Genomic DNA, 13975 nt, shown 5'->3' with positions numbered 1-13975 from the left:
CCAACTCGGAAATTTTTAAACGCTTAATTCTCTGTCATCAAATATGGTGTATCGATTTCAACTTTGTGCTTTACAAGGTCTCTAAGTACTTGTCCTTTGGCACCAAAAAGGTTTTTCCTAAACTAACTTCTTCGCCCGCTGCGCAGGTTTAGGTGTTTCCTGAACAATTTTTTTCCCGAGTTGGTGTGTTTTCAAACTCACTGATTCAATTGATAATTTATAAAAATACAATTCTAAGGCTTTCTTTTTAAGCCTTTGATCTTGAGAATAACTGGACCGATTTACTTCGGTTTGTTTTAAACGACAGCTCTCGACCTGCAAAGACAGCACTCCTCAGTTTTTCGATTTTCGTACAAATTTGCGACGTTACAAAATTTACCTCGATTTAAACTGACACATTGTCGGGTTACCGTTAGACAGTTCGTTCTCTTTTATCTCGAAAATTGCCGGACTAATTTACCTCAAATTGTGTTAAATGCAAATCTTAGGCTCTAGACGTGCAAACAGTCAAACACCCCTCGTTTTTTCGATTTGCGCGACCGAAGTTGCAAAAATTACCTCTGATCTGACTCTTAAACACGATTCTGATGTGACCAGCTCGCGAAATTCGGAACATTTGAGATCTTCCTGAATTTTTCCCGGAACTTTTGGAATTTCCGAACTGTTCCAGATCTTTTGCATTTTTCGGAACTTTCTCAGAACTTTTGCAAAATTCTAAAAAGAACTCCAGAACTTCTGACGAATTTTACGAAGTCATGGAGTGGGAGACATCGGAACTAAAAAGTTTCGAGTCCCGGACATAGAAATATCCGATCAAAGATATTATAACAGTTAGATGCGGCTAAGGTGGGGTAACCTGGATCTGCTAGGGGGTACATGCGCCTGGCGGATAGGCAGCGTGTTTTACGCTGAGACGAACTCTCCTAAGGGAAAGGGGGATATGGGAGAGTTCGCTTCTGCGTAAAACACGCTGCCTATCCGCCAGGCGCATGTACCCCTAACAGGTCCAGATACCCAGCCTTAGGTAAGCCCGTACCGCGTATCTAACTGTTACAATATCTTTGTATCCGATATAAGTACCTCCTAGTCCCACATCTTGTTCAGGAGTAAATTTTTTTGGCCCGGCTCTTTATGACGCCTATACTTTGATGTTTCCAGGTGATGGCACAGAACTCTGGCGCAGAGGGGACTGATGGGGTAGAGGAAGGGCCTCGCTTGGAAGTTCGCAAGAAGAAACGATGCAAGCGGTGCAGAAAATTGTTTCGGAAAATATTCGGCGGACCCACAACGAGATACAAAGGGAGTTACGACGACGACGAGATACTGTGTCCATGCTGGGGCCCAAGCTGCACCTGTAGCGGAAAAAATGCCCCCCCAATGTGACGTCATCCTGAGTACCTGAACCGGGAGAGCACAGACAGGCATGCGCTACAGTTTCGCACAGGTTCGGTTTCGCAAAAATTTTGTCAGTGCACAATCTTGCAACGTCTCAACGCAGATCAGATTCAAAATTCTCTGCCGCTACATCTTCGATGGCGTCTGTATGTTTTTAGTCCAATTATTTTTGGTAGCGGTTTTTAGTACTGGGATTTTGACCGAAAGTGTTCCTAGTTTTTAAGTAGTTTTAAGTATTTTAAAATGAGTTATAATTTTACGATGGTTAAAAATAACCGCGGCAAAGACAGCATCTCATATGAAGGCTTTAAGTATTACAAATTTCACCTTCAAAATTCCAGTATGCCTCTCTCATTCATTTTGTGTAGAATCGTAATATTTTTCGAATTATATTGACCGCGAAAAGTAGAGGTTCTGCAATGTTGCAACATAGTGCATTAAAATATCTCAATGCTAACCTTACAGAATCAAAAGTGTGCGAAAGTGATAAACTACCCACAGACAGTGTCGTGTCCACACAGCTCTCTGAATCTGATTGTTCCTCCTGCGAGCAGATTATTAAAATTGATAGACAAGGCGATAGACAAAGAAGACATAGAGAGTATGTATGTTACGGCGTGTGCGATCATATTGGTTGAGATAGGTGGTTCTGATAGACTAAGGAAGAAGATGATGTACTAGTACTATCTATAGGGTCCCTCGTGGGTTGCCGTTACTTTGTCTATTACCTACCTCCTTTGTCCATTGCAACCACCTGTTTCCACCAATAGGATCCCTCCTTATCTCTTTTGGCTTCTTTGTCTATAGCTTTGTCTATCAATTTCAATAATCGGCCCGCAACTCTGGACCTTTCGTGAGACTCTCACTCCCCATGACCCCGATTTGTAAGAATGTATAGTTTTAAGAGATAAATTAATGTAGTAGTACTAATATTCGTTGATTTTAGAGCGGTACCATAGCAACTAGGGCTATTAACACCTCTGCAGTTAGGTTAGAAAGTTTGCTACAAAAAAAAAAAGAAACACATTTGGAAAGTAGTTGTAAAAATTTAGAATGTATTTACAGGATTAGAAGAAAAATAGAATATAAAAGAGAATAATTGAATACTTAATCGCGGCGAAAAGTCCATCAATAGATCTCCAGTGTTTGGTTAGATTTTGAGTTTAGTGCTGGAGAGCATGAATTCGAAAAATTTACAGGATGGGTTTTCAAAAGTTAATTTTTAGGAGAGGGGATAGAGCAGGAGAAAATAAGGCCTTTTTAATTTTTTTCTTAAAAGGGGGTATTTATACCCAGCGAATATGGATTTATAATATAAAATAAATAAATATTATCTAGAGAGTAAGTTTGATTCTCGGAATAATTTTTCATCCGATTTTGATCACAACTCGACATTTTAGAAGTTGGATATCTCGATGTTCATGCATTGATAGTGCCCAATTCTCCCCTGGTACCATTATAATTTTAATTTGTATGGTTCCTCTCCTTTAGGGTGGGGACACCTATTCCAATCCGTAAGTTCGCAATAAAAAAAACGTTGTACATGTGGATAGGATTTCAAGAATTTGATTCAAGGAGAGTGTGTATGAATTGGTACTGACTCTTTTAAAAAATAATCCTCCCTAAGATTTAACTTGCTTAATTGGACTGATGTTGATTCTTAAAACGTGTTATGTGTAATTGATTACTGAATTTACAAAAAGAAAGTTATCTTCTTTAACAGCGATTTTTCTTCCTTTTTTTATTTTTGGAAATACAGTTTTTTCCCTCGAAAAGCCTGCAGTATTTCTTGTCCTTTCTTTCAGCTTAATCTTCTATGTGGTCTGATAGGAATATTGACTCTTATCGATGTGCAGTTTTGGAGGATTTAGAAATAAATATTTAAATGAAAAAAAAATCATCCATGAGTAAACATATTTAACAAAATAATCATTAAAGCAGCGCACAACAATGATTACTCCAATGTTCAGATACTATACCTTCCACTAATTTTCAAAATCAATCTAAGAAAAGACAAATTTTTGACTAGATAAGTTGAGGTACATTATTAACAACTAAAACAATAAATAACTAGACTACATATTTTCATAGATACAGCAAAATAATTTTTAACTGAGATTAAGGTCTCAATTTTCACTTCCTAACTTATATTTTCTGCCATTGAGACCATGATCTCCGAACATTTTGAAATTAATTTCCAGAGTAAAATAATTCTGTTACAACTAGCAGATGGTAGTTTTCAGATGCGAGAAAAATTGAGTTGACGGAATAGTGTGTGGAGCTTTGTGTCCATAGGCTTATTCTTAGTTTCTACCACAACAATCACTGATATTTGAATTGTTCCGTAAGTTCTGAACGCAGTATAAAGTTTCGGCAGTTCCTTCTTTGAAAATTAGAGAACCTAAAACAACACAAGGAAAGAATTAAAAATTTTCTCAAAATTTCTCTTAAAGTATTTTCTCTCCTCTTAAAATAATCTCTACAGATTTCATGCAAATATGTTGGAGGGGTATCACGCGGATGAAAAAGTTGAGAGATAGGTAACATTCGTGCAAATTTAATAAAAATACATCAAAAGTTGAAAAATTCGATCAAGGCTTTTACCACAACGAAATTCAATCTCAAATGCTCAGGAGTTTATGCCACCTCAAAATTAGTCACTCAGAATGACTAACCGCTAATTTCTATCTTAAACAAAATAAATTAAAGTCCCATGAACTCTTTCAGATATTTATTATTATTCAAGCAGATGATTTTTTTCTCTATAGACTGAGACCACTGAGGAGTTATACAGAGGAATACAAATTTTGAAACACCCCAAAAAAGGATCGTTCCATACCCCCTATGTCTTCTATGTCTATGGCTTTGTATATCAATTTCAACAATCAGCTCGATGCTCCTATTTTTTACTTTTTCGAGGAGAACCAACCCAACTTTACAGCTTGAGATATATGCAGAAGTTATTCTGCTTAGGTGGAAGAAAAATCAAGGGAGTTCTCAAAAAATTATGGTAACTAGTTTTCCATAAAAAAATAAAGTATAACATGAATTCGGCAACGTTGCAATGGAGATACGCATTTCCGCACTTCAGCTATCGATATTGTTCCTTAGAAGACGATATTATTCTGAGAGAACAGTTTTCTAAGATACATTATTATGCAGGGTGTCCCAAAAGTCCGTACCCCCCCCCCCCCCCCCCCCCCCCCCGTACTCCGTATGGACTTTTAGGACACCCTGTATTAACCCATACCAGGCTCCATCTACCACTCACCATTAAGAGTCTGATCACCAGAAACCAATAAAACTGAGTGTGAGTCCATCTTAATTCCATTGATCGTTCCCTGAACACTCAGTTTGTCGGAGATAGCAATCGAATCCAACCGCAAACCATTTCTGAACAAATTATCTCTTCCTTGATGGACAAGACTTGTGGCCGTGTGTCCGTTGATGGACACCGTGTTAAGATTGAGGGAGACTGCTATGTTCTCAAAGTTGAGAGCGTTATAACTGCCTGGGCTGTCTATGTTAACGGTGTTATCAATAAGGGTATCGAAATCCTCGCCATTTAAATTTGTGATCGATAAAATGTTCAAGTCGCATTCCTCGATGCAGTTCAGCTCAAATTGGTCCAAGAACAAGTCGCCTAAAACAGAATCAAGCAGCAGAACTTAAAAATGCGTATTACGTCGTTTCCCTCACGAAAGAACAAAACACCCACATTGGGAAAAAAAAAACACATTGGATCTAGAGTCCGCAGACTCTTAAAAACATCGACAAGAAAAAGTGCTCTTGATTCAATCAGAATCTAGCTTAAATCAAGAACCAAGCCTCTTAATTTAAGCGAAATTCGTTTTGATTCAAGCAAAAATCCGATTGAATCAAGAGTATTTTTCCTTGTCAATGTTTTCAAGAGTCTGGACTCTAGATAAAATGTGTTTTTTTTTTTTTTTACAGTGCACTGGAAAAAAGTCGCATATGGATCTAGAGTCCAGACTCTTAAAAACATTGACAAGAAAAATACTCTTGATTCAATTGGACTTTTTGTCGGAATGAAAAAGAAATCCGCCTAAATAAAGAGGCTCGGCTCTTCGATTCAAGGAAAAATCGAATTGAATCAAGAGTATTTTTTCTTGTCAATGTTAGTAAGAGTCTGGACTTTAGATCCAAGCGAGTTTTTTTCCAGTGCAGTTGCAATTTTGCGAAATTTCCCCTCGTAAATTGCTCATTGACCGGGAAAGCTGCTGTCATTCCTGAAAATTTCACTGATTCCTCCTCAGATTTCATGTATAAAAATTTTTTGATAAAAATTGCTCATGTACATTTTTGTAATATTAATTAATTGTTTGAGTCAATTTGGCAAACTTGGAATGGAGTTACGTTCTTTCGTCCGTGAATGGACGACATACGAAAGCAATGAGTGACACATTTTGGGATCAGGACCGAAAAAAATTGAAGGTGCTCCGGTTTATTCAATGCTCAGGTCTGAATACAACTATTCGTGTTCTCGGGATGTCCGTGTTGCACACACGAAAAATTGCAGGCACTCTGATTTTCTCAGGCACCACGCATGACTGCAGTTGTTAGTTCTTAAGGATTTTCTACGTTGCATTTACAATCGAGTTTACCATGAAATCCTCGGAGTCGGAATGAGCCGTGTTGTATTTCAGTAGCGTTGCCAAATGGTGCAAATTTTCCAACAAAAACATTTCTATTAAGGCAACGCGGATGTTAATCCCGCAAATTACTACCGATAACATTTTAGCAATGGACCACTATATAAGGTACGAATTTCTTCTACGAACAAAGAAAGAAAACTACTTTATTCTTTCTTTGTTCTTTTTAAAGGTAACTAAATCCACGTTCAAACTTTAATTTAATTTGCTGCACTGGTGTGTGAACTGCAACCAAGCGATGAATTGTGGTGGATATACATATACTATAAATTTCAGGATGTGCAACATGAAAAAGTCCACTTTTTTTTCAAAGCGGTGCTTTTCAATTTTTCCGAAATGAGGTTAGGGAAAAATACTCGAATTTTTTGAAGACCCTAGTAGAAACTTTGAACACTTGATTCCCCCTCCCCCTAGTTATTTTTCGACAATTTACATGACTAAAAGCCTTCAGTCGTGAAAAGATTCCTATCTTACTCTATTCATGGTTTAAACAAATTTCTTCTATTTTCTTTTTTTGGGAGGGTGGAAGGGGTTAATCAATAATACACATATCATTCCTTTTTTTAGGGTATTTTTCTTAGATTTATGAATTAATCCCTCGATAAACTGTCACCAACATTGAAATTTCAGCACCTAACATAAAAAAAGCAGGTTAAAAAGTTAGCCTGTCAAGTCTCACTTACCGTCAACAATAAACTTTCCTCCGCCATTAACCAGTTTGTTTACAAATGTTTCTATAATTTTAAGTTCAGTCAGCTCACTTTCAAGCTCCTCAGCAAACTCCTTCTCTCGCGTATCATTCAATGACTCTCCCTCAGGCTGAAAAATTCCACAGAACATCTTATCTAGTGATCGGTTTACTATCAGAGCGAAAGAAGTTGTTTTTTTTGAGGATACTTTCTACTTGATACAGTTATCTTACATTAATTGTTTCTTTGATCAGGGCTGAGATCCTTGTTTATCGATCCTTATCCATGCGTCTAAGTAGCAAATCAATCTATATATCGCAAAGTACGCCACGCCACCGGTTATAAGTATACTTATGCAACTTATTAGGCAGGGACGGATTTACCTTTTTAGCGCTCCAAGGCAAATCTCATAGTCACGCCCCTTACAGAACAGACGACCGTGTGGGGAGTCTGAGGGGTACCCCCAGCCGAAAGGGGGGTTCGGGGGTCCACCTCCCCCGGAAATTTTTTAAAATCGGGCATTTGATGAACGCAATTTAAAGCTACTTTTCGGTTATTTAAGAGAAAAATTTGGTGGCTGAGATGACTCTTGTGCTACCATAATTTTCAAAAGGTATAATAGGGAACTGAAACAAAGCAAACTAAACAAAGGCGAGAAAAAGTTGAAAAAAGTAAAAAGAAAATTTTACTCATTAATGCAGTGGGGGCGAGGGTTTTACAAACCTTAAGTAAGACAAGGACAGATTCAGATATTCTTCTTTCGCGCCTCTTTTTTCGTCCTTAAATTTTTTAACTGATTTCAATTCTGGAACCCTTAAAAAGTATGCACGTGTCTCAAAATTTTGCGCCCCTCAAAACGTTGCGCCCCTAGGCAGCTGCCTAGGTCTGCCTTGTGGGAAATCCGTCCCTGTTATTAGGGACCATACCTGGATCAAAACTAGTTGATCTCCATGAAGAGCTGAAAGCTCCAAAGTTCCATCAATCACAATTTCTGAGGAGTCGACTCGTGGTGCTGATCTCAGTAATTCCTGCAAGTGCTTTAACTGATCAGCAACAGTCTTAAGGTCACGCGTCATCTCTGAGTGCCATTCATCGTACGTTTCGGCTATGCTTTTTAGAATATCAGCGCTGATAAGTCGTATTTGGAATACGTTGGGATGCGTCCCATCGTTGCTTCTATCTGCCAAGACTGGAATTTTTACCAAATAATTGAAATGGTGAAACTATGAGGTGGAGAACGACAATCCCAAGTAGCAGTGATTGCGATAAATAGCGATTTTATCGGTTGGTTATCGCGATTATATCGGTGGCAATATATCGAGATTTTATCGCATTAAAAATTGCAATTTAAGGTGATTAAATCGCTACACATCGCAATTTTTGATTCGATAAAATCGTGATCAATTTATGTCGATAAAATCGAGATTAAATCGCCATTCATTTTTATTTCGAAAATATCGCGATCAATTGGCGGGCGATAAAAGCGCGATTTAGATAAGATCGAGGATAATCGCTCAAATGTTGATGATCCTGGCGATTTTATCGCCAATAAAATCGCTATCTATAGCGATTTTTCCGTTGAGAAGTGCTACTTGGGATTTTGCATTTTCAAAGACAGTACCAGTTCACGTAGGTCAGTCATTCCCGTGGACGAGTTTTGAGCCCTGGTAAAAATTGGCGATAAGAGCTGCGTTTCGAAATACCATAGGAATTCTTATAGCCGGCTATAGAAGGCTACAGAAAATCATATAGCTGGCTGTAGAATGCGGAGAAAATCATACGGCCGGGCTATACGAAGCGATAAAAAATTATGCAGCCGGGCTAAAGTTCCTATCGCCGGGCTTTACACTTTATCGCCTGGCTGTTGCTTTTTCGCCATCGATTATAAAAGGCTATAAGAAATTGTGTAGAAATTCGTGTGCTTTGGAAATCATTAAGTTTGATACGGAACCACCTTAATATTTACAAAACACACATTATATTTTCCTTTAATACATATTTTTTTTCATCAATTAAAACGAGAATAATCCATACAGGATGTGCAAACATTTCAAAATCATGAGTTGAATAACGCTGACTCCGCCAGATTAAATATTAGAGCCTAACACAAAGCGGAGCGGCGACGCACTGGCGCCTACAAACCTAACTGGGATACTTCACGCATTGCGCAACGCGTGAAGTATCCCTGTTAGGTTTGTAGGCGCCAATGCGCGTTTCGCGCTGGCTGCCCGCCTGCCGCACCGCAGCGTGCCACGGCGCTTGAAGCAACTATTTCACACCAGAGGTATTGCACAGTATCATACGAAACTGAAGGCGCTCTAATATATTAGGAATGGCAGGCATCCATCAAAAGTACGGAGCTTTCCTCGCAAAATAAATCAAGATACTACGGCCCAAAAAGAGAGCAGTGTCCAAAAACTCACTAAGTCCTAGCATCCGTAATTAGTGAACGTTTAGCATACACTTTATCGCCTGGCTGTGAGTTGCTTAATCGCCATCGGCTATAAAAGGCTATAAGAAATTGTGTAGCCGGCTATAGAAGCTATTGGAAATCTTACAGCCGGCCGTAGGTCTATGGTATTTTGAAACACAGATTCTACTGCCAATTTTTACCAAGGAGATCCAACTACCCAAGTTGCATTATTGCGAAAAAATTGCGTAATTTTTAAATTAAGTAGCACCATCCCTTCATTGGCTAACTATTGATATTGATCGATGTATAAATGAAGTTAGAATCACTTGTAGGTATTTCTAAAACTTGGGATATCAGTATAAACTAGACCCTCTATAATGACCTCATCCGAAAAATTGAGTAATTTAAGCCTTGTATTGCAGAGAAATTATGCATGGGAGACTATTGGATGCTCAATGCCGTTTACGGAAGATCGTTATGTCTCCCACCGATACTTTTTCCGCCATCGTAAGTTGAAGACGTTATTTTCCATATGTAGTAACGATTTCAAAATTCTACTCCAACTATTTTCAGTTGCAGAATTGTATTGTAAACTTCCCCTACTACAAGGGATCCTTTACTTTTCAGCATAGGCGGTTCTAGACCTTCATGTTTGGGGGTGCCCAGAGGTGGAAAATGTCGGAGACCGGCCCCAAAGGGGACGGTCGCTCAGGGGAGGCCTAATTTTCGGCCCTCAAGTTTTATCCCATTCCTACCCTCCTTTCTCTTTTTCTCTCCTTTCTTTCTACTTAAATACTTATAAATTCAACGTAGAAAATTTTTAGCAAAACTTTCCACCAAAACTACATTCTTACCATAAAAAAAAACAGTAGAATCTTTGTAAAACACGGCTATCAATATTAATTCTGTTTAAAACATTTTCAATTAATTGCTGGGATTTTTTTCAGTGTGAGCGAATACAGAATCTTTAAAAGCAGTAATTTGGTCTTTTTTAGATCAATTTTCAGATTTAAAAAATTCATGAAATAAAAATATTGCCAATTTTTTGCGCTTCATAATACGATTTTTTCTTGACGTGTTTACTTGCCCAAAAGCCTCTTTCACGGTTCCGGTAACCGTACTTAATTTTTGCTTGGGGGTGCCCGGCACCCACTGGCACCCCCGTAGAACCGCCTATGCTTTTCAGGAAATTGCTGAAAATGGGGACTATATAGTCCTGAATTGCAATCTATTGGTATACTAACTTAAGGTAAGAAACTTTCAGGACTCCTTGTTTTTAATGAGAAAGCGAAGAGCACGGAGATCTTTTTAAATTATTGGAGAGAAAACAATGACCACTAACCTAAAGCTTCTGTCCCATTCATCGTACATTTAGAGATATGATGATAACAGCGGTCTCCAAAAAACAGTCCGTTTTTGAAAATTTACGCCCATCATACTCAAAGAGGTGAATCCCAGAGTACCTCGTTGCTGCAAGTAAAATTGACTCGCCGGCAGATCCATACATCATCCACTGTTGGACGTAATCCAGGCTAATCGTTTGGAAAGGATAAAAGTACTCGTCGTGAAGTTTGTAAATTCTTGAAATGGGACTATTTTCCTGATCACCATGGAGGCCAGTGATCACTAAGAACTGCTCTGGTTTTGAAAAGTCTGATGATGCGTATTCGAAGTATTCTATATTCGAACAGTTCGACATTGACAGCAATTGATGAACCTCGAAAGATTGCAATTCCTCGTTGAACTTGAACAAAGTTGTGTGATTTCCAGCACCTACACATAAACAGCAAAAAAAAAAGCTTCTGTTTTCTTTTACTTTTGGTTCTTCTTTCATCAAAAAGTAGTACATAATTATGTTGAAGATTAAACGTGGATGAACTCAAACAGAGCAATATTAGTCGGTATATTTACTTATCACTTGAAAAAAAAACACACTGGATCTAGAGTCCAGACTTTTGAAAACATTGACAAGAAAAAATACTCTTGATTCAATCGATTTTTGGTAAATCAAAAGGAAATCCGATCAAATTAAGAGGCTTGGTCCTTGATTTTAGCAAAAATCCGATTGAATCAAGAGTAATTTTTCTTGTCGATGTTTTCTGGAGTCTGGACTCTAGATCCAATGTATTTTTTTTTCCAGTGTAATTGTTGCTTTGTTAATTTAAAGCTGGTATGTGAGGTACATTCGTACATCATTGACTGTTTCAGTGAATGCGGAAGATGACGATAAATTATTATATCGCTTTTGACTCAGAATGAAAATTATCAACATCTGCATTTACCATTCATGAACTTTCAAAATCTATTATTTTAGTGATCTTCAAAACTTGAATCATGAAAGTTGTAAGCAAAATGTGCTTGAAGAGGCGTTACTAAAGTTTGATGTGAAAGCAATAAAAAAAGAGACTTTAGGCACGTACCTAATTTATCGGATTCATTCCATCGATGGCAAACTGCCAGGAAAACAGATGAGTTGAGGAGAAATGATTTTATGGTGGTGGCGCAATGCATTGGAATTAGGTCAAATAGAGCAAAACTACTGTAGTCCCATTGATAGATGTGCAAACTACAGAAGGATCGATCATGATTATCACCTGAGAGTATGCCAAGGAAAATATTGTTGCCGTTTGGTTCATCCCTAAAATGTAAACATCAATGGAATAATATTATGATCTTTTCATAGCTTTTGAAATTCATTGCACCCTCTCCCTGATTTCAGGGGGATGAATTGCATTGATGTTTTTTATCTACGACGCAACATAGTTGCTCGCTTTACATCCCGCTCGGCCGAAAGAGGTTGTGAAAAAATCGTCACAACGTTACTGCCAAAACTAAGGTTGCAACAATGTTTAGGGTTGCAACAATGTTTCGGGTTGCGACAATGTTTAGGGTTGCAACAATGTTTAGGGTTGCAACAATTCTATGACGTTGTTTCAGGCAGTTCTCGGGTGGGATGGTCCTAGTCCTAGATTAGGATCTCACCATGAGGGAGGACGCAATTGTGTACCTCCTGCACGAAATACTCTAAACGTTTTATCACTCAGTTTGAGTGGAGTATATATACTGAAAAAAAAAAAAAACAACATAGTTCTGGTCATAGGGCTCCTGCACTTTCTTTGTTACAGCAACAGTAGTTTCATGAGGACAGAGTACGCCGTGCTCACGATCGACGTTTTGTTCTCACGCAACAAACAGTTCTGTAAGTATAACAAAGAAACTGCAGGAGCATCGCGAAAAGAAAATTCTGTCATCGACTAGTTTTTTGCGTGTATGTATTAAGAGGATCTGAACAACTGGGCAGACTTTAATAGCCTGAGACGCTGAATGTCTTAAAATTATAATAACTAACTAACTAACTCGTCTTTTTATTAATCCACCTAAAATGATTCGAAGTTGCTGTTAATGATGAAAGGTGAACAAAGGATTAACATTTTAAAATTATTATCTCATTTTCATCAGGGAAATTAAAAATGGACCGAACCAGTTTCATCTTCAGCGATAACCTAGACTAGAAAAATGTATAGGTATCTAAGAATGTATGGGGGCAGTGGAGGTTCGGAGTCGAAGAGCGCCAGGGAGTGCTATAAAGCGACTTATATGTACCTACAAAGAACTTCCGTTCAGGTTTTTTGTAAATGTATGTATCTTACCAAACTGTAAGAAAATGAATTTTTCCCACGCTGGAGGTCTGGCTCAAAAAGAATCTCGAGTCAATAATTGAATACATGTTCATTTGTGGCTCCTCGTTGAAATCTTTTGTCAACAGAAAAATGAAGACAGCCCCGTCAATATCTTTTATTTCTAATTGGGTGCATGTTTTGACTGGTACCGAATCTCCTGTAATCCATGACTCGCTGGTTTCCTGTAAGTAAAGTTACAAGAAATCAGCATCAATACTTCCTTGAAATTAAGGAGCGAAATAAAAAAATGTTCAACAGCACACAAAAAATACCCTTGTTCACCCCACAAAAAACGAATAAATTGAAAAAAAAAAAAAAAAAAAAAAAAAAAAAAACACACACACACACACACGGTAAGTTCCTTCGTTCCTCCGATCAACCCTTTTTCTTTTGGCATTTCAAGTAAAGTAACCAATATATACCTATTCTTAACTCTCTCAAAACATTTCTTTAACAATTACTTAAATTTTAAATTTCAAGGTAGTTTATTCCTTGCAATTCGCCACTCACCTCAGAGCAAACACATCAAAACCTAAAAAAAAATACCTATTAGAAATTTTATTGAGCATTGTGTTTATAGACTTCAATAACTTTCTATGGACACAGGGCCGGATATACCTACTTGCCGCCCATGGGCCGCCTGTATTTTGCCGCCCCCTTCTCATTCGTATTGAAACATCAATAAAAACCATCAAGTGAACGTGCCAGCGGGGGAGGGGTGCATAAGACGCGTTTACTCGTGTTGAACACATTTTTTGGGGATGCCCTGTCAACACTACTAGCAAAAGTTAAGTTTTCGTAAACTTATCTCTGTGTGGACAAGGCCTTCCATTCTTAAGAAATGAACGAAACAATTATGAAAGAACAAACATGAATGTGGTTTAATGATTTTAACTTCCGCCGCCGCGCCGCGCAGACCTCACCGTGTTTGGCGCAATGCGTGAAGTATTCACGCAGTCTTGTAGGCGCCATGCGTTTCACGCTGACCGCACCGTGTTTGGCACAATGCGTGAAGTATTCATGCATTTTTGTAGGCGCTATCCGTTTCACGCTGACCGCAATGACCGCACTGTGTTTGATGCAATGCGTGAAGTATTCTGCAGTCTTGTAGGCGCTGATATGTGT

General features: G+C 38.3%; 1 protein-coding gene across 4 annotated transcripts in view; it reads right to left on the bottom strand.

Annotated features, from left to right (window-relative positions):
- Positions 1 to 2466: 2466 nt before the first annotated feature.
- The window catches only part of LOC109044678 (uncharacterized), a 52623-nt gene continuing 41114 nt past the window's right edge, over positions 2467 to 13975 (bottom strand). For 3 of the 4 annotated variants that reach the window (XM_072305024.1, XM_072305025.1, XM_019062501.2), the window contains exons 4-7: positions 12821 to 13032; positions 11591 to 11808; positions 10513 to 10943; positions 7808 to 7946 (exon numbers count right to left, since the gene is read on the bottom strand). In XM_072305024.1, coding sequence (XP_072161125.1) covers positions 10531 to 10943; positions 11591 to 11808; positions 12821 to 13032 — 843 coding nt within the window. In that variant the 3' untranslated portion in view covers positions 7808 to 7946; positions 10513 to 10530. Of the gene's footprint in view, positions 3797 to 4666; positions 5039 to 6751; positions 6888 to 7683; positions 7947 to 10512; positions 10944 to 11590; positions 11809 to 12820; positions 13033 to 13975 lie in introns of those variants that run through there. The other variant, XM_072305026.1, reaches the window with a different exon arrangement.

This window comes from Bemisia tabaci, chromosome 10 (assembly GCF_918797505.1).
Source record: "Bemisia tabaci chromosome 10, PGI_BMITA_v3".
Classification (NCBI taxonomy): Eukaryota; Metazoa; Arthropoda; class Insecta; order Hemiptera; family Aleyrodidae; genus Bemisia; species Bemisia tabaci.
The sequence above is the reverse complement of the archived record's forward strand: the minus strand, read 5'-3'. Positions and strand labels throughout refer to the sequence as shown.